General features: G+C 47.6%; 1 protein-coding gene across 3 annotated transcripts in view; it reads left to right on the forward strand.

Moving 5' to 3' along the window:
• fkbp6 (FKBP prolyl isomerase 6) overlaps positions 1-21,606 on the forward strand; it is a 134,172-nt gene that overhangs the window by 51,544 nt on the left and 61,022 nt on the right. For 2 of the 3 annotated variants that reach the window (XM_072469326.1, XM_072469325.1), the window contains exons 6-9: positions 2,482-2,601; positions 3,272-3,469; positions 11,438-11,547; positions 13,555-13,640. In XM_072469326.1, coding sequence (XP_072325427.1) covers positions 2,482-2,601; positions 3,272-3,469; positions 11,438-11,547; positions 13,555-13,639 — 513 coding nt within the window. In that variant the 3' untranslated portion in view covers position 13,640. The remainder of the gene's footprint in view (positions 1-2,481; positions 2,602-3,271; positions 3,470-11,437; positions 11,548-13,554; positions 13,641-21,606) is intronic. The other variant, XM_072469327.1, reaches the window with a different exon arrangement.

Below are 21,606 nucleotides of genomic sequence, written 5' to 3' on the forward strand. Positions count from 1 at the left end.
AGGAGCTTGTTTATTATATTTTTGCATGTGTAGAATTATTAATGTTATTTCTGTTACTGTATATTAATGAGCTGTGCATTAATGGTATTAGAAAACCATGTTGTACAATGAAAGCTCTGTTTTGCCTTGGGCAGCTGATGATGTATCTCCCCAGCTAGGAGAGCGAGATGGTGGGTGTTTCTCAGTATCTTGGTCCCCAGTACAGAGAAATGTCAAAGAGCTGTGGTATTGGGATTGACGTTTTGAGGTATGGGGCTTTGGAGAGCGAGAGCAGATGGAAGCTATTTGTGTTCATCAGTCAGGGAATACTGGCTCACGGTTTAATTAATTTTACAGATTGCATGTGTGTAATTGTCAAGCGAGAGGATTGGGCTGAAATCACTGAAGCACTGTAACACTGTTTTAAATCTGATTTTAAACACTGAAACCAGTTCAGATGGCAAGCGATTTTACTCATTGTGCGAAACCAACCTCTGTGAAATATTTCTGGGAGCGCGTTTCAGGAATACCGTGCATTAATGAAGCTTGGGTGGGTGGTCCCAGTATTGCACTAATGTACCGTACTGAAGGCATGGAAATGAGACTGACAGCCCAAACTAGAGTCTGAGGCTGGGTCAGTTTTTAGGGTGATCCTACTGACAAGTTGAAGGGGTGAATAGGTGATGATTCTTTCCCTCTGGAAGGGGAAAACAAGAGCAAGGGGTTAAAATATTAATCCGAGAACTGAGGCAGTTAACAACCTAAGTAATAATAATATCTTTATTGTCGCAAATAGGCTTACGTTAACACTGCAATAAAGTTACTGTGAAAATCCCCTAGTCACCACACTACGGTGCTTGTTTGGGTACACTGAGGGAGAATTCAGAATGTCCAATTCACCTGACAGCACGTCTTTCGGGACTTGTGGGAGGAAACCGGAGCACCCGGAAGAAACCCACGCAGGCACAGGGAGAACATGCAGACTCCACACAGACAGTGACCCAAGCCGGGAATCGAATACGGGACCCTGACGCTGTGAACCATTGTGCTACTGTGCCACCCAGCTGCTGATGATGTGAGAATGTGGGACATAGCCATAGGGCTTGGGATATAGAGAAAGATGTTTAAAAGACTTAAAAGCATGTTACTGCGGACGCTGGAATCTGAATCGAAAGAGAAAATGCCGTAAAATCTCAGCAGGTCTGGCAGCATCTGTAGGGAGAGAAAAGAGCTAACGTTTCGAGTCTGATGACTCTTTGTTAAAAGTGAGGTGGGTACTTATGAACTAGGAGCATTAAGGGATATGGAGAAAAGAAATTGGGATTTTAAAAATACAAGTTGACAGAGCTGCTGCAAGTTGTCACACAGCCCAATCTATCTCCTGTCCAGACATCATGACTGGAAAGTGGAAATGCATTGAGGTGGGTTGGTGCTGGGTTCAGACTCACGCGATGTTCCCTATAACCATACAGCACTCTGCCATTTCCTGTCGCATTCATAACTTGAAGACTGGTCACTGTTGCGAAACACAGAAGGGCACCTGGCAGTCATGGAACCATAGCCCAGCCAGGTCGGGGCAGGGCAGTCTCCCATCTTTGCTGGATCAGATACGTCTTTAGAAATCTTTGTTGCCCAGAGAGAGATGGGGCAGACTGACTGAGGAAAACAAGAGCAGAGTCTACTCACTGCATTGCTGACTGAGTGGTGAACGAACATGGCTATACTCCCTCGATGTGGTGAGGTGCCCTTACTATGACATTATACAAATGAACAGCATGTGAAGAGTTAACGTTATGTTAAGCCTAGCTACTAGAGGGAGCTAAGGGACAGTACTATAAACAGCCCTGGCTCTTGGGCTTCGGGGAGGAGATTAGATTGGAGCTGAAGAAAACATAAGTGAGTGTAGTTTAATGCTTACATTTATGTTTGCTATTTAGAATAAGTGTTGAACTCAAATTTAGTAGTGTTAATAATATAAGTTTAGTTCTTCAAAAGAGCTTTGTGTGTCTGTGATCACTACGCCTTCCTTCCTGGTAACCCCTCACAAAGATCACCACACCTATCATTGGCATCCAGCTAGCCTCGGCCAGAGCCAGCAAACCTTCCCCCCCCCCAGTTCGAAACCCATCTTGCTCTATCGTATTGCGTTACAGCTCTGCCAGCTGACTGACCGTATCAGTGTGCGCACAACGACTTCACTGAGGGGAGACCCTGTAAATGAGTGTCCGTCCCTGAGGAGCACTCAGACAGACACGGGTGCCGTAATTAATACCTTCTTGACAGCTACAGAAATAGCCTGAAAACATTGTTGGGAATCTGATGCCTTTGCTCCATCCTTTGGGATTCAGGGGTTCGGTGTGAACACACATCAGGCTGAAATCCTACTCTATTTGAAAGCTAGTTGTTTCACAGTATGTTGGTGAGTGGGCCTCATGTGTTAGGGCCTGATGACAAGGGCCTGATAACTACTGGCGCTTTGATGTTTTGTTTCCTCGGTTTTAGGAGGAGCAGATTATTTATCCCTTGGCGAAGCTACTGAAAGTGGCCAGTACAGAGCGGGAGTTTGGAAACTATTTCTTTCAAAAGCAACGGTATGAGGATGCAAAGGACCAATACAAGAAGGTAACAAATGGGCAGGTTTGAATGAAGGAGAGCGGCTGCTTACTGTGACCACAGGTCCACTAGGATATAGCCCAAAGATTCCAGAGAAAGTGAAAAGAGTCTGTCGATATAGTGTTGCTCACCATTGGGTATGTGACCATAAGGAATTAAATATTTAGAGGGGACACCTCTCAGGATGTGGTGACCTTTTAGAGGGGGAGTGGGGTCCCTTCTGTCAGTGTTTACATGGTGGGGGGAGGAAATTTGCTGCTTTGCATCAGTATTTACAGAGAATGAGGATTCCCTCTGTGTGGGTATCAGCATTTACTGGGGAGGGGTCTACTCCCGTGTGTGTGTGTATGTACGTATATTTACAGGATCAATTGTGTGGTCTCCACTGTGCTGTAGTTTGCCCTGGGTTGGGGGCAGTGTAAATTACCCCTGCTCCTGGGTTGGGGGCAGTGTAAATTACCCCCTGCACCTGGGTTGTAGCCCTGTAAATAACCCCAAACCTGTCCTGTTCTCAAAAGTCCTTGAATGTTGCTCTGTAAAGCTGCTACCTCCATGTTCAGGGCCTGCCCTGTGTATAACTGTAGGCAACTGCAGATGAAGTTTGCTGCAATTAATATGGTCATCAGAAGTGCCAGACTTGCTCCACATTGTCCATATGCTGAATATTTCTCTTTAATAGGCTCTTTCGGTGTTTGCTCATCGCCATGAAGCTGATGAGGTGCAAAAGCAGCAAGTTCAATCTTCCAAATTGCTGCTGTACCTGAACCTGTCACTGGTCAGTTTGAAGCTGAATGCACCAGGCCGGGCTCTGGTTTATGGGGAGAGAGCTCTGCAGATCGAAAGTAAGAACCCCAAAGCGCTGTTCAGGTGTGGCCAGGTCAGTGTTTTAAAAAAAATCTTTTTATTCTCCATATTTTTGGCATTTTCACCATACGACCAGAGAAACAACAACAAAACAACCCCACCAATATGCAACCTAAAACATCGACCTGCAAGTGTAAAGCAAACCCTCCCTCCCCGCATTCATGTTCAACGGCAACCAACTCCCGAAAGTGCATGATAAACAAATCCCAAGAATTGTAGAACCACTCCTTCTTCCCCCTTAACTCAAACTTCACCTTCTCCAGGGTCAAAAACTCCAGCAGGTCCCCCGCCACACTGAGGCACAGGGTGGAGAAGCTGACCTCCACCCCAACAGGACCCGCCATGAGCAATCAGTGAGGAGAAGGCTAAAACGTCTGCCCCCGCACCTACCTGCAACTCAGGCGGTACCTCTCGCCCGGCTCCTCCAACCTCGCAAATCGTTCCCCCAGGAACAGATCCTTCACTGCCCTAATCCCCCTCTGTCCCATCTCTGAAACCTCACATCCAGCCTCCCCAGCTCGAACCTATGATTCTCCCTAATAGGCATCTCCCGCCGACCCCCAGCTGTCTATAAGTGCTGTCTAAACTGCCTCCAGATCTTTAAAGTTGCCACCACCACCGGGCTCACCGAATACTTGCCCGGGCCCATTGGGAGCTGCACCGTTGCCAATGCCCTGAACCCCGACCTCCTCCACGAGCCCTCCTCCATCTTAACCCACTGTGACCCCCCCCCCCCCCCCCCCAATGACCCAGCCCCGCACCTTCTCAGCGTTTGCTGCCCAGTAATAATATTATAAGTTTGGGAGGCCCAGCCCCCTGCCTGTCGCCCTCTCTGCAGGACCACCCTCCTAACCCTGGCCACCTCTTTTATACCCCCCCAAAAAAAAATAAAGGAGATGACCAACTTGTCCACCTCCTTGAAAATCGATTTTTGGAGAAAGACAGCCAGGCACTGAAATAGGCACAAGAATTGTGGCAGCACATTCATTTTAACTGCCTGTACCCGGCCCGCCAATGACAGAGGGAGGTGTCTCACCTTGCAAAATCAGCCTTCAACGTCCTCACCAAACTAGTAAAATTGTATCTTCGGAGCACCGCCCCCTCCCATCTCACGCCACCTGCACCCTCCAGTACCTGAAGTGAGTTGCCGCCCTACAAAATGGCAGCCCCTCCACCCCCGTTTGAGACACCACAAAATATTCACTCTTACCTAGGATTAATGTATACCTGGAGAACGACCCCAATCTTTGGAGCTGCCCCATTATACTCCCCACCAACGTACTCGGCTCTGAAATATACAGCAGTAAATCGTCCACGTACAAGGTACCCTATATCCCATCCCCCTCTCACTTCCCCCTCCACAGGTGGATTGGCCATGATAAATTGCCCTTAGTATCCAAAATTGCCCTTAGTGTTGGGTGGGGTTGCTGGGTTAAAGGGATAGGGTGGAGGTGTTGACCTTGGGTAGGGTGCTCTTTCTAAGAGCCGGTGCAGACTCGATGGGCCGAATGGCCTCCTCCTGCACTGTAAATTCTATGATAAGCTATGACAACCCCGAGCTCCTTAGAAGATGGCCAGTGGCTCTATAGCCAATGTAAACAGCAGAGAGGACATTGGAGAGAGCAAAATACCCCAAATCCATATTATTTGTGTGAACACTCTCCATCGGCTCCGTATAAAGCAGTATACCCATGTCGTATACCTTGGCCCGATCCCAAATCTTTCCAAGACCGCCATCAACTAACCACATTCGACCCAATCAAACGCCTTCTCCGCATCCAGTGCCACCACCACCTTTGTCTTCTACCCATCCAACGGTGACATGATCACATTTAGCTACCTTCTAACATTCGAGAACAGCTACCTTCCCTTCATGAACCCTGTGTGATCTTCTCTTATCACCTTTGGGATGACCCCTCCAACCTTGCCGCCAGCACCATTGCCAGTATCGTGGCATCCACATTGAATAGAGATATGAGCCAGTGCGACCCACACACCACCGGGTCCTTTTCCTTTTTTAACAGCAGGGAAATCGAAGCCCCATCCAATGTCTGTGGCAAACCCACCTACCTATCGCCTCCTCAAACATTCCGACCATCAGCGGTGTCAACTTATCCTTAACTTCTTATAATATTCCACTGGGAACGCATCCGGCCCTGCCGCCTTCCCTGACTGCATCCTCCCGATTGCCTCTTTCACCTGCTGCTCCCCCACTGGCCCCTCCAACCCTGCCCTATCCTCCCCCAACCTCGGATACTCCAACCCGTCCAGGAACTCCCTCATCTCTCACTCCTCTCCTGGCGGTTCCGACCTATAAAACTCCTCAAGAACTTTATTAATCTGCTCCGGGGCCACTACTAACTTCCCCATCCTAACCTGAACCTGGATTATCTCTCACCGCCAACTCCCTCTGGAGCTGGCCGACCAACATACACCCCTTCTCCATATTCGTAGACTTTTCCCCTCACCCATCTCAATTGGTGCACTGCCTTCCCTGTGGACCAGCCGATCAAACCTTGCCTGGAGCTCCTTCCTGGTCAGGATGCCCCGCATACCTCCTGTCCACCTTCAACAGCTCCTTTATCAACTTTTGGCACTCCACCCTCTCCTCCGTGTCCACCTTAACCTTAAAGGTGATCACCTCCCCCCTCACTACTGCCTTCAGAGCCTCCCAAACCACCGCCTCCGAAACGCCCTCTGTACAATTGAATCCCACATATTCCTCAATCACCCTCCCAATCGTATCACAATAACTTCAGTCCACCAACAACCCCACATCCATTCTCCACCCCTGCCTCTGGGCCACCCCCTTCTCCAAGACCACATCCACCCAATTGCACCCCATGGTCGGAAATCACTATCGCTGAATACTCCGACTTCTTGACTCCAGCCAATAACGACTTCCCCACCGCGAAAAAGTCTATTCTCGAATACACTTTTTATACCGGTGAGAAGAACGAATACTCCCGCTCCCTTGGATGCAGGAACCTCCATTGGCCCACTCCTCCTATCTCTCTCATGAGCCCAGTCAGCACCTTCGCACCCCCCCCCCCCCCACCCCGCACCCCCGACTAGGCCAGAGCGCAGCTGCGACCTGTCCATCCCCTGCACTTGCACCATATTCCAGTTCCCCCCCCTACAATTAACTCATGAGTGTCGGGGCTGGCACCCAGCACCCTTTTCGCAAACCCTACATCATCCCAGTTGGAGCTGTATACTCTCACCAGCGCCACCAACCTCCCTCCAACGCCCCCGTCATAGTCACGTACCTACCCCCCTGGACCGTTACCATCTTCTCCATCTGAAACCTCACCCAACTATACCTCTTACCCCCTGATGCACGATCAATGACCACTAAAGGGAGGTTGTAGTCGAACTGAAGGCTTTAATAAGCTAGATGTTTCCCCCAGCAGCTCGGGTGCAGAAAGAAGGCTGCTGGGGCGGCACGGGCTCTTATACCCCACCTTGCAAGGCGGAGCTACCATACAGCTTGACCAATAGGAAACATACAATATCTACCAATGGTGTTCCAGCATTACCAGAGGTGTAATACCTCTACACAGACTACCACACACCCCAGATCCTACTGTCAAATCCAGAATGGAACATCTGACTCGCCCAGCCCTTCCTGAGCCTCACCTGATCTTACGCCCTTGAAAGACGTGCTGTTAGATGAATTGGACATTCTGAATTCTCCCTCTGTGAATCCGACCAGGCGCCGGAATGTGGTGACTAGAGGATTTTCACAGTAACTTCAGTGCAATGTTACTGTAAGCCTACTTGTGACAATAAAGATTATTATTAATTATTATTATTCAGGCTCTTTAAATGAGCAAACACCCTCGACTTCTTCACCAGTCCCCCCAATCCTCTCATGTTCCACGTTACTATTCTGACCAGGGGTGTCTCAACCCCTTCCCCTCATATCCGCCATCATCATAACACCGGGCCTTGCCCACTGGGCCTGACCTGCCTTGTTCCTTTTTTGCCATCGAACCCCCCCTCCCAGAATCCTCCATCCAATTCCTCTTGAAAACACCTCTCCCAGTATCGATCCCACCCCCCCCCCCCCCCATCTTTCGTACCTCCCAGGCCCATCGAAACCTGTTCGACCAGGTTCTGATGACCCCCCCCCCCACCACCACCACACTCCCGTTCACTAACCAATCTTCGCTTTGATGTGGCGGTGCTGGCGTTGGACTGGGATGAGCACAGTAAGAAGCCTTACAACACCAGGTTAAAGTCCAACAGGTTTGTTTCGAATCACTAGCTTTCGGAGCACCTGAGGAAGGAGCAGTGCTCCGAAAGCTAGTGATTCGAAAAAAATCTGTTGGACTTTAACCTGGTGCTGTGAGACTTCTTACAATCTTCGCTTGCTAGTGTGGAGGACCATGACCAGTCCCTGAATACAAAAGACAAACAAACAAAAGCAGTGCAAAAGACCGTGCCCCATAAAACTGCAGTAGCCCCAAAGTTCACTTACCTACCCGCTGTAACCCATACCACAGGGTAAACTACCCTTCCCCACCTACCAACCAAAAAAAACCCTCCCAACCATTCCCATCCCTCATACAAAACAAATCAACATCCTTAAACAAGAGACAAAAAATGAAACTATATACAACATTTCAGCCCCCTTCCCTCAGTCCAAATCCAGATCCTAGTCCCGTCTCTCATTTTAACCCCAGTCCTTCAGCCTTCACGAACGCCTCCGCTGCCTCCACTGTCTCAAAGTAGAAGTCCTTCGACTTTGCCGGGCAAATCACGCCAAATCTCACACCGTTGCTGTAGAGTGCCGTTTTCACCCAACCGAAGGCCGCCCGCCTCCTTGCCAGCTCCACGGTTAATTCCTGGTATTTACGAATACCAACTCCTGCCCACTGCCCCTCGCGCCTTTGTTTTGCCCAACTCAGGACTTTCTCCTTGACATGTAATTTGTGAAAATAAATTCTGGCCACCCTTGGCGGCTCAATTGTCTTTGGCTTGGGCCTGAATGACTGATCCAGTTCATACCGGGGAGGTTCCTTCCCCCCTCTCCCAGCAGCTCCGCCAACATCCTCGCAAAGTGCTCAGTTGGCCTCGGGCCCTCCACCCCCTCGGGCAAGCCCACAATTCTTAAATTCTGCCACCTAGACCTGTTCTCCAGGCCCTCCACCTTAGCTCTCAGTCTTTTGTTGGCCTCCACCACCCTCCACAGCTCCTCACCCATCAAGTTGAGCTCATCGCTGTGTTGCGATAGAGCTTCCTCCATCCCCTTTGACGTCTCTCTTTGCTCGCGTGGGTACCTTGGCCGGAGTCTTCAACACCGCCGCCTTCACCAGGACTATCGCCACCTCCCCCAGCTCCTTCATCGCTGCCATCGTCTCTTTCCGCATCACCTCCATATGCTTGGCAAACTGCTTTACAAACTCCAGCGCCATCACCTCGGTCATCTCCATTGTGAAGGGCGCGGCCATACCCAGCCTCCGCCATCTTTCCTGCAGCCGGGCTGACCCTTCCGCTCGACGGCGAACCTTCGCTCACCCCCTTCCTCCGACGGCATTTTACTGGCGAGGGATCTTCAAGCTGCGGAACAAGCTGAGGGAAGCTTGTGGCATAAAAAGCTGAGTATGTTAGAAGTGCCCCACTCGTCTGAAGGTTATTCCTGGCACCCAGATCAGCATCGAGTATTCTGACCCCACATCAATGCCTCAGTGTTCCGCTTAAGATAGGGCATGGGAATTGTATGCATTCAGCAGGGCCTCATGGCCATTCCAGAGAGTGGCATGTTGGATGGGTTGGTTGTCCCTGGAATGCAGAAAGGGCAGCTAGTACATACACGCTTCAAGGAATTTTTGGTTATCCACAACCTGAGCCGCTTTGAAAATCCTTTGCAAAACTACAGGGAGTGACCTTTATGAGCCCTATTTGAGCCCCAGCTCCCCACTGATCAGTTAATGAATGCAGTCTTTGGTGTATTATGGACCAGGGGTACGTTGCATAGCTTCAATTCTCAGGCTGTGCTGCATTGGCTGGCATTTAACAACTTGCTAGGGAAGCATTCGCCAAATTTCTGTTGTCTTTTAAAATCTTTCCTACTTCAAGACTGTGAGAAAAAACAACTTTACAACTCTGTTTCGAAATAAATAACTTTGTCTTTATTGACCAAAGTCTGCATGCAGCTGGCTACAGGTTAGAGAGAGAGAGAGAGCTGTTAAGGTAAACCTGCTCATTCTTTCTCAAGCTCGCAAAGACATGGAGAAAACGTTCAATATTTATACACAAGCTGTATCATTTTACAAAAACAGACCTTGTTCAAAAATGTCAATACAGTCATAACTTCTGATCAAACATGTTGTCATGGAAAAGACCCTGACTCGGCTTATTTGCAGTAGTTTTTAGAGGAAATAAGACGTGGCCCTATTTTGTTTTTCACCTCTGCCCTCATGATGCCTTGACGCAAATGGACCTAGGTCATGAGGAAGTTGTGTTATTAGGACATTCCTAGATCGTGGCTTTGTTATCAGGTTTTAACAAGGTCAGGCACTATCTTCCCTCTTCTGGCCTTGTATGATACAATTATGTGGATTCTTAGCTTTGGCTAGTTTGTCAGGGTCTGGTCTTGGCACTAGCTGATACAGCTGTCTTACACTTGGTTACATAAGTTGGCTATTTTTCCCATCATGCTATTGCTGAGTTTGTACACTTTCACATTTCCTTCTGCTAATCTAGTGATTCCTGTTGCAGAGTTTACATAGGAATTTTGGTAGTTGCATGATGAAATAATGAAGTTGTCAATTGATGGTGGAACAGTGGTTAGCACTGCTGCCTCACAGCTCCAGGGTCCCGGATTCAATTCCGGCCTCGTGTGACTGTGTGGAGTTTGCACTTTCTCCCCGTGTCTGCACGGGTTCCCTCCGGGTGCTCCGGTGTCTGGAGTTTGCACTTTCTCCCCGTGTCTGCACGGGTTCCCTCCGGGTGCTCCGGTTTCCTCCCACAGTCCAATGATGTGCAGGTTAGGTGGACTGGGCATGCTCAATTGCCCCTTTAGTATCCAAAAGGTTGCATCCAGAGACTGGTTTAGCACAGTGGGCTAAACAGCTGGCTTGTAATGCAGAACAATGCCAGCAGCGTGGGTTCAATTCCCGTACCAGCCTCCCCGAACAGGTGCCGGAATGTGGCGACTAGGGGCTTTTCACAGTAACTTCATTGAAGCCTACTTGTGCAAAAAGTGATTATTATTATTATTGAGGATTGGTGGGGCTACGGGCTTAGGGTGGAGGTGTGGGCTTAAGTAGGGTGCTCTCCCCAAGGGCTGGTGCAGATTCAATGGGCCGAATGGCCTCCTATACTGTAAATTCTATGATATGATTAGAACAACCAAGCTCCATAGCCTAGAATAGATCCCAGATACGAGATGAGAAAAATCCCAGTGAAGAGAGTGTTGGGAACCACAGGCCCAAAATCACTTGTCCTGTCTGGATACGGTTGAGCTGTGACACCACCAGTCTTTGCTAATGAGGCGCTCGTGTAGATGGATGCTCGAGTGAGGTACATGTGGTATTAAGCTCAGCACCAGTTATCACCTACAGGAGAACAGGAAGAATTTTGAAATGCATCGTAGCAATCTCTTCCAAATCAAGGGGCTGTTTAGCACAGGGCTAAATCGCTGGCTTTGAAAGCAGACCAAGGCAGGCCAGCAGCACGGTTCAATTCCCATACCAGCCTCCCCGAACAGGCGCCGGAATGTTGCGACTAGGGGCTTTTCACAGGAACTTCATTGAAGCCTACTCGTGACAATAAGTGATTATTATTTTCATTTTCATTTTCATTTCATTTCATTTCAAAGTGAGATAGTTTTGTGAATTTTTCAATTCCCAAATGGGCTACTCCTTGCACTGGGAGCAAATTGCTGAAGTAGTGTCTGGTCTGAGTGTGGGAGAGTGCGCCTCGCCCTTTTTATGGTTTCCAAAGCTTTCATTGTGTTCCTGTCCTCTGCCAGGCCTGTATGCTGATGCTGGAGTACGACAGATCCAAGAATTTTCTGCTGAGGGCACAGAAACTGGAGCCATTCAACCCTGACGTGAACAATGCTCTAGTGAAGCTGGACAGGTGAGCAGAGACTGAACACTCAGAATCGTAGAATCCCAACAGTGCAGAAGGAGGCCGTTCGGCTCATCGGGTCTGCACTGACCCTCTGAAAGAGCACCCTACCTAGCCGCACGCCCCCCCACCCTATTCCCGTAACCCCACCTAACCGTTGGACACGTAAGGAGCACTTTACCACGACCAATCCACCTAACCTGCACATGTTTGGACTGTGGGAGGAAACCAGAGCACCCGGAGGAAACCCACGCAGACACGGGGAGAATGTGTAAACTCCACACAGACAGTCACCCAAGGCCGGAATTGAAACCAGGTCCCTGGCACAGTGAGGCAGCAGTGCTAACCACTGTGCCAATGTGAAATCTGCGAGTGGTAATGCACCTGTTGACTTGTGTTGTGGGAAAAGTAATTTGCAGGTTTTAAATAAAGGGATGTGGTGAGGCTATTTTCTGAATGCTCTGGGTGAGAGAGTCTCACTGTCCAGGATTGTGTGTTGGAAAACTTTTCTGCACATAGTTTACCGTCACGTCAGGAAGACACAACTGGAAAATGGCCTCAATAATCAGTGATCATTCTTTATACTCTCAGAAAACAATGCACATTTTTATTTTTTTTTACTGATTAATTCCATTGTTGTAATAAGAGCATTGCCATGGCAATAAGATGGTCTCCCAGTAAGCCTCTGGTTTCCCGATTGGGTTCAGACATGCTGGGACTGGGGAACAGCCAGTGTCTCCAGTGCAGTATCTCGGGGTTAACTCACAGATAGTTCAACATTTAACAGGACACATATCGATTTTCTATATAAAAATGTGAATGCCAGGGGCCCGGAGCATCAGAAACTTTTTGATTCCATTCAATGGAAGTTGCTTCTATGTTTTAAAAGTTGAAGTGCTGGAGGAACCAGTACCTGGTGAGACCTTGCAGAATGCTAATATTAAAGCACTGGGCATAGCTCAGTGATGGTGATATTAAATTAGAGTATCGATGGAGTGATGTGTAATTTATTCTTGCAGTACTCCAATTCTGACACTGGATGGTGTTGGTGGGCTTTGGCATAATGGGTGATAATATAAAGGGTGGAAGGTGCATGCTGTGCGTAGTAACTCTGTTCACGCTCCTGTTTAAAGACTTGTTTGAGAAACTCAAATTATCGGGGACTCCATAAGAGTGCCAGGACAATTGTGGTTTGGTTTGGGCATGGGTATCGTACTGTGATCGTCGCAATCTGTTCTGGGTTCTTCAGTGCTACAACTGGAGAGTGTGGAGACTCGGAAACTACAAGGCTAGCCACCCTGTTCACATCATCAGGCAACGTCATGGTAACATTGGTTTCTTAACAATAATGTGGGAATGGGTCTGCAATAATGGGAATTGGCCGGCGATTATGGGAATGGGCCCACGATAGTGGGAATGGAAACGGCCCGGCGATAATGGAAGCAGGCCGACGATTATGGGAATGGGCTTGCAATAATGGGAATGAGCCGGTGATTATGGGAATGGGCCAGCAATTGTGGGAATGGGATAGGCCTGCAAGTATGGGAAAGGACCTGTTATTGTGGGAATAGACATGCGATTGTGAGAATGGGCTGGCGATAATGGGAATGGGCCGGCGATTGTGCGAATGTGCTGGCGATTGTAGGAATCGGCCACTGATAATCGGAATGGGCCTGCAGTTATTGAAATGGGCCGGTGATGATGGGAATGGGGCCTAGATAATGGAAATGGGCTCCCCGTTGTGGGAATGGGCAGAGGCCAGTGATGTGGGAATTGGAATCGAGCTGTGATTGTGGAAATAGGAACGCGGTTGTGGGAATGGGCCCGCAATTGTGGGAATGGGCTCTGCTTGCGGGGAAGGGAATATGAGCCCAGGATTTGGGGAATATGGGAATGGGCACGTTATTGTTTTGGTGAGACTGAAGCCTAACTTGAGGGGGAATGTTCCATAAATGGTGCCCAGAAGTGTGTAATTTCCAGCTGATAAATCACTCTCTTTGGTTTCCCTCCCACTAGCTGCTATCGAGAGTGGAACCTGAAGGAGAAGGAAATGTGTAGCAAGATGTTTGCTGCCTGGGAACCGGCAGCAGTGAAGGACTAAGGTGAGTTGCTTCCTTTCCGACTGTGAGTCAAGCTTCGGGCAGACTGTGCTGCTTCTTCAGGGAGGCATGAAGGTGTTATTAACCTGCCTCTGCTAGGGAACCGTTTTATTGTCGGTTTTCCAGATGCTGAGTGTTGAAGTTTTACAGTGATTTGCCAACCTCTGGGTTACAGGACGTGAGTAATCTGAGATACGATGTGTGGAGTGCTTGAGAGGAGCGGGAGGCTCTGAATCTGATTCCTAAAGCTCCCCATCACTGGGATTTTCCTCCCGGCCTGGCTCTGTTGCAGCATAAATTGATCAGAATTGATCGGTGGTGAACTCGACGCTCTTTGGCCTTTTGACCAGTAATTCCTCGAATGATTTTGGATGTTAATGGGCAATTTGACAATGAAGGCCTCACAGCCTATCCTTTCCTGACACCTGCTTGTATTTTGCAACACGATTACTGGACAGCAATTGGGGCAGGAAGGGATGTAGCTTCTGAGTCTCCGCCTTTCTTACTCAGGCTGATAGTGCCAGAGCTGCCCTTAATGCCATCCCAGGATTTCTGGGGTAATTTGAAATGTTAGCTGTGATGCCAGTTAATGACTGCCTGATTTGTGTGTTGAGTGTAATTGTACACAGCTCTATGATCATGAATGGGAAAGAGATCAAACTTGAATATTAGTTATTTATTGTGTCTACATGAGTGATACTGATGTTGAAAATTCTCCAGTAAAGATGTCTGCTGTGCTTAATCTTGTTCCGCTAGGTTCTTCAGAGAAACTCCCCTTGTCAATATGAAGATTCAAATGCATATCCTAGCAATTGAGATGTAAAACATGTAGATATCCATCTGTCAATATATAACTGGTGGGTACAGGGCTGTCACTATATCAGGGTATGTGGCTCTCACTATATCACGGTACAGTACTGGTGGAAACAGGGCTGTCTCTATCTGGGTACATTACTGGTGGGTACAGATGTTAGTATGACGTTAAATGACGCTGGCTGCGTGTGAGTATGTCTAACTCCATATCTAACTATCTTTCTTATTGTCCTTTACTCCTACAGTTTTGCTAGAATTCCCCAAAACCTTCCAATATCGAATGTACAGTACTGGTGGATACAGGAATGTCACTATAGTGTACAGTGCTGGTGGGTACAGAGCTGTCACTATTGTGTACAGTACTGGTGGGTACAGGGCTGTCCCTATTGTGTACTATACTGTTGGGTACAGGGCTGTCACTATATCAGTGTACAGTACTGGTGGATGCCATACTAACTATCAGTTTATAGTACTGTGTACAGGGCTGTGATTATAGTGTACAGTTAGGTGGGTACAAGGCTGTCACTATCAGTGTGTGGTACTATCTGTGTTCGGTACTGGTGGGTGCAGGACTGTAACTATATCTGTACAGTACTGCTGTGTACAGGGCTGTCACAATCAGTGTACAGTACTGCTGTGTACACGGCTGTCACTATAGTGTACTGTTAGGTGGGTACAAGGCTATCATTATTAGCATACAATATTGCTGTGTGCAGGGCAGTCACTATTTGTGTACAGTACTGCTGTGTACAGGGCCATCACTATATCTGTGTACAGTACTGCTGTGTACAGGGCTGTCACTATATGTGTCCAGTACTGCTGAGTACAGGACCATCACTATATCTGTGTACAGTACTGGTGTGTATAGGGCCATCATTATATCTGTGTACAGTGCTGCTGAGTACAGGGCTGTCACTATATGTGTACAGTACTGCTGAGTACAGGGCCATCATTATATCTGTGTACAGTGCTGTTGTGTACAGGGCCGTCATTATATCTGTGTACAGTGCTGTTGTGTACAGGGCCGTCATTATATCTGTGTACAGTGCTGCTGAGTACAGGGCTGTCACTATGTGTACAGTACTGCTGAGTACAGGGCCATCATTATAATCTGTGTACAGCGCTGTTGTGTACAGGGCCATCATTATATCTGTGTACAGTGCTGTTGTGTACAGGGCTGTCACTATATGTGTACAGTACTGCTGAGTACAGGACCATCACTATATCTGTGTACAGTACTGGTGTGTACAGGGCCGTCATTATATCTGTGTACAGTACTGTTGTGTATAGGACAGTCATTATATTTGTGCACAGGGCTGTCACTATAATCTGTGTACAGTACTGCTGTATGGGGCTGTCACTATCAGGGTATGGTACTGTTGGGTACAGGGTTGCCACTATATCAGTGTATGGACTGGTGGGTACCGGACTGTCACTATGTCAGTGTACAGTACTGTGTACAGGGCTGTCGCTATATCTGTGTACAGTACTGCTATGAAGGGCTGTCACTGTCAGTGTATGGCACTGTTGCGTACAGGGATGTCACTATCAGGGTATGGCACTGTTGCGTACAGGGATGTCACTATATCAGTGTACGGACTGGTGGGTACAGGACTGTCACTATATCTGTGTACAGTACTGCTGTATGGGGCTGTCACTATCGGGGTATGGTACTGTTGCGTACAGGGATGTCACTATATCAGTGTATGGACTGGTGGGTACAGGACTGTCACTATGTCAGTGTACAGTAGAGGTGGGTACAGGGCTAGTATACAGTACTGCTGTGTACAGGGCCGTCACTATATCTGTGCACAGTACTGTTGTGTACAGGGCTGTCACTATATCCAGGTGCAGTATTGCTGCGTACCGGGTTGTCACTATACATGTACAGCACTGCTTGTGTATAAGGCTGTCACTATAGGTGTACAGCACTGCTGTGTACAGGGTTGTCACTATATCAGTGTATGGACTGGTGGGGACCGGACCGTCACTATGTCAGTGTACAGTACTGGTGGGTACAGGGCTATCACTATCAGCATACAATTCTGCTGTGTACAGGACCGTCACTATAAATATGTACAGTACTGTTGTGTACAGGGCTGTCAGTATATGTACAGTACTATGTACAGTACTGCTGTGTACAGGGCTTTCAGTATGTGTACAGTGCTGTGTACAGAGCTGTCAGTAGGTGTACAGTGCTGTCAATATGTGTACAGGGCTGTCAATATGTGTACAGTACTATGTACAGTACTGCTTTGTACAGGGCTGTCAGTATGTGTACAGTACTGTGTACAGGGCTGTCACTATGTGTACAGGGCTGTCACTATGTGTACAGCACTGCTGTGTACAGGGCTGTCACTATATGTGTACAGCACTGCCGTGTACCGGGCTGTCACTATATGTGTACAGTACTGCTGTGTAACTGTGTATCGCTTGGTGCGGGGCTGTGTAGCTGTGTACCGCTTGGTGCGGGGCTGTCAGTTTTCAGTACTGCCTTGTACAGGGCTGTCACTATAGTGCACTGTTAGGTGGGTACAGAGGTATCACTACACAATGTACAGTACTACTGTGTAGGACTGTCATTATCAGTGTATGACACTGTTGGGTACCAGGCTGTCACTATATCAGTGTACGGACTGGTGGGTACCAGGCTGTGACTATATCAGTGTACCGTCTGGTGGGTACAGGATTGTCACTATGTCAGTGTAAAGTACTGCTGTGTACGGGGCTGTCACTATACCAATGTACTGTACTGCTGTGTAAAGGATGTCATTATATCAGGGACAGTACTGCTGGGTGCAGGATTGTAACTATATCTGTGTACAGTACTGCTGTGTACAGAGCTGTCACTATAGTGTACTGTTAAGTGGGTACAAGGCTGTCATTATATCTGTGTACAGTACTGGTGGGTACAGGGCTGTTACGAAATGTACAGTCTGGTGGGTGTGGTATGGTATGAATTAAGTAATGGCATGATGGGAAAACTGGTCAATGGGAAGACTGGTCAAAAGGTTTGATACAATGTAAGAAAGACTGAAACTACTCATTCCAGCTCCCCAGGCCCAGGTAAAGAATGCTGCCCTAACCATTTTCAGACTAGTATGGCCGTAGGCCAACTCTGCATAATTTGAAGTCTGAAAAGATCAGCGAAGGTCGAGCCATTCCAAAACACCGGACCTCGGCAACTCCTGATAAAACTAACTCGTCATAACCCAGGGTCGTAGGAATTTAAAACAAAGATAAGTTCAGGAAGAAACAAGTCTATTCTGACCTTTCGATGTTCCCTCCGAGGACTAAATAATGGTATGAGTGATATGGCCAAATATGGTCTGGTCTTTGCTTCCGTTTGTATTTCCGATCAAACTCCTGACCATACTGTTGTCACATAATCTTGATAAAGTTAATGTATAAATATTGAGCTAATTCTCCGCGTAAAGCACGGAACTTGTGAAAGACTGAGCAGTTTTGTTGACTGTCCTCTTACTTCAAGTTTCAGCCATTACTGCAAGCAGTTGTTTTCGACAATAAATCTTGTTATTCTGTCTTAACGAGTGTGTTGAATTTTTCGACCACAGAAGCAAAAATATTGACTTTGACAGTGGGTACCGGGCTGTCATTATATCAGGGGACAGTCTGGTGGTACAGAGCTGTCATATATGGGTACAGTCTGGTTGGTGTAGGGCTCACTCAAGGTCAATGTTTTTTTATGACAGATTTTAACTAAGGACTGCTTCCTACAGAAGCATTTCGAATGGATTGTTTTTCCTGATGCTAATGTTCTTCAAGATATGAAATATATTAGCTGAACAATTTCTTTAGAAGCAGCCAGATTGTTCTTTTTTGGGTTCTGTCAATTTTCTGTTCACCGCAAACATTTCTAAAATCAAAACTTTCGTTTCAAAATGCAGGAATACTGGCTGGTGAATGATGGGTCACCTTCCTCCAGAATAATCACCAACAGGCTTTTACTCCTGTTACTCGGTGACCATTCCAAGTGTGAGCACCGATCCGGTGCAGCTTCAGCTGTTACTCTGTGTATGAAGTTGGCTGTGTGGCTGTATTCTTAGGTACTGTTCCATTTCTCTATCGCGGCAGGTATCACCAGTTCAGAGTGGGTCACCGAATGCAGAGCTCTGGTGGTTCCTTTAGGAAGAGGGGAATTGCCTGCATATTTACCACACTGTTTCCAATCGTGGATTCTATTCAATTCATTTTAATCTGCCAAGACGCCAGAAAGTTCATCTATCCTCACATTCCCATTTTTGAGCACTGGCCCATTGCCCTTCACACAGAGCGTTCTGTTTGCTTCTTTCTCTCCCCAACTTTTCACAAGCATAGCAAAGACCGTCTTGTTCCATGGTGTATTTGATTTAGTCTTGGCCTGTTGCAATCTTATTCCAAATCATATCCCTCCCCACCTCCCTGTTTGTGGTCAATAATTGACTGCTTCATTAGTTTGCAGTCTGTTCCTCACATCCACACTCACCTCTGTGCAGGAGGTTGTGGGTTCAAACTCCACTTCAGAAATTTGAGAACATGGCAGAGGGAGTGTCAGCCTAGACTGAGGGAGTGCTGCAATGTCTTGGTGTGCCATTGTGTAGGACAATGAGCTGCGTTGATGTAAAACAATCTGATGGCACTATTGTCACGTGAGAGTATCCTTTAAGAAATGGGTGTTTAGGAAGTGTACCTTGAAGAAATGGAGCTGCTCATGTTACTGGAGTGATGCCAGAGTGTGGGTGGAGCTGAGCTCTGGTTCTGCTTTTAGTTTCAGTTTGAGAAAGCTTGGGTGTGTCTGTGAGCTGCACTGCTGTTGATCTCTGCCATGAAGGACTATCTCTTAATCATTTGGTGAATTCAGAAGAATTATAAATGTTTTCAGTCTTGAATGTAATCTCTAATGTGCTCCTGTTTGAAGGTTTGTTACATTTTTGGATGTTAAAAGAACAGCACACAGGTTCCTTAGTGTTGTATTCTTTGGGGGGTGAATTTGAATGAATGGTTGCTAAGATATTCACTGTTTGTTTTAAAAAGGTTAACTTGAGTTCGTAGAATAAACATGGTTTTGTTTTAAAAACCTCTGATCCATGTCTGCTGTACCACAATTGTAGAGTGAGCCGTGTGCTTCCCACACCACAATCTATTAAAAGTTCTGGGTCAGGTGAACTTCATGAGACACTTTGATTCTCTAAACCCTGACCCATAACACTATTTAAAAGGAAGGCTTGTTGTCTTGGCGAATATTTATCCCTCTGCTATAATTTTTCTGATCATTATCTAATCACTTTGTGGGATCTTAGTATTAAAAACCCCGACCTGGGTTTGGGGTGAAACGGTAGCACAGTGGGTAGCACTGTTGCTTCACAGCGCCAGGGACCCGGTTTCGATTCCCGGCTTGGGTCACTGCCTGTGCGGAGTCTGCACCTTCTCCCCGTGTCTGTGTGGGTTTCCTCCGGGTGCTCAGGTTTCCTCCCACAACCTGCGAAAGACGTACTTGTTAGGCAATTTGGGCATTCTGAATTCTCCCTCAGTGTACCTGAGCAGGCGCCGGAGTGTGGCGACTAGGGGATTTTTCACAGTAACTTTATTGCAGTGTTAATGTAAGCCTACTTGTGACGATAATAAAGATGAATTAATTTGCTGTTGCCTCAGTGACTTCACAAGTACTTCATTGGCACTAAAGTCAGGTCATTGAGGTCTTGGAAAGCGCCATATAAGCACATTTTCTTCCTTTACTAATTATTCTCTGGATATGGCTGATGTTGGTACGATTGTATTTGTTTCATACCCCTAGTTGCCTGGGGAACGTGATGATCCGCCTGCTTGAACTGCTGCCATTTTTGTGGATTTGGTGCTCCCATAATGGTATTGAGTGGGTAGGTAATTGACTGAGTGGAGAGATATTGGTGACGTATCTCCAGGTTAGGACGGTGTGTGACTTCTCGGGGTTCCCACAGCATTACCATCTAGAAAGACAATAGTGGCAGCGATCATGAGATGTGAGAGTCGCGTTCATTGCCCATTCCTAATTGTCCTTGAGAAGGTGATGGCGAGTTGCCACCTTGAACTACAGCAATCCAGGTGCTGTTAGAAAGGGAGTTCTGGGATTTTGGGCCAGCAACAGTCAAGGAATAGTTCCAAATCAGGATGGTGTGGTACTTGGATGGAAAGTTGCAGGTGGTGTTCCCATGTCTCTGCTGCGGTCACAAGTTTGGAAGGTGTTACGGAAGGAGGCCTGGTGAATTGCTGCAGCGTATCTTGCAGCTGGTACATGCGGCTGCCACTGTACATCGGTAGTGAATGTTTAAGATGGCGGATGGGGTGCTGATCAAGGGGGCTGCTTTGTCCTGGATGGTGTTGAGCTTCTTGAGTGTGGTTGGGAGTTGCACACACCCAGACAAATGGGGAGTATCCCATCACACACCTGACAGTCAACTATGATGTTGCTTTGCCTAGTCCAATTCAACAGATGTTAATCACAGCAGCACGGTGGCACAATGGCTAACACTGCTGCCTCTCAGCGCCGGGCACCCGGGTTCGATTCCAACCTCGGGCGACTCTATAGATTTTGCACCTTCTCCCTGTGTTTACTCCGGGTGCTCCAGTTTCCTCCCACAGTCCATATCTGCAGGTTAGGTGGATTGGTCATACTAAATTGCCCCTTAGAATCCAAAGGTTAGATGAGGGTATGGTGTGAGGGCAAGGAGTAGACCTATGTGGTGTAGTATTTCGAAGGGTCGGTGCCGATTCGATGGGCCGAATGGCCTCCTGCAGCGTAGGGATTCTATGAGATGTTACTTGCTACTCGTCTGCCCAAGCCTGAATGGAGCTGAACATTGGGATAGTCAGAATGTAGCCCTGTTCCTGACCTTACGGCAGAGGAAAGGTAATTGATAAGATGGTTGCAGATGTTTCCTTCATATCATACCCTCCCACAGAAGGAAAAATTGATCTGATTCCCCCTCCCCTTCGAATTGTAATACAAAGCTGTACCACTGGTTTATTATCGAGGTGATCAGGTGATCTCGGGGCCCAGACCGATTCCATCCAGATTGTTACCCACTTACCCCTGCAGACATATCCATTTAGTCATGAACACCAGTGGTGCCAACTGGAGCCGGTGACCAATAAGCTGGCAGTGCTGTGGAACTAACCC

Source organism: Scyliorhinus torazame, chromosome 12, assembly GCF_047496885.1.
Source record: "Scyliorhinus torazame isolate Kashiwa2021f chromosome 12, sScyTor2.1, whole genome shotgun sequence".
Classification (NCBI taxonomy): domain Eukaryota; kingdom Metazoa; phylum Chordata; class Chondrichthyes; order Carcharhiniformes; family Scyliorhinidae; genus Scyliorhinus; species Scyliorhinus torazame.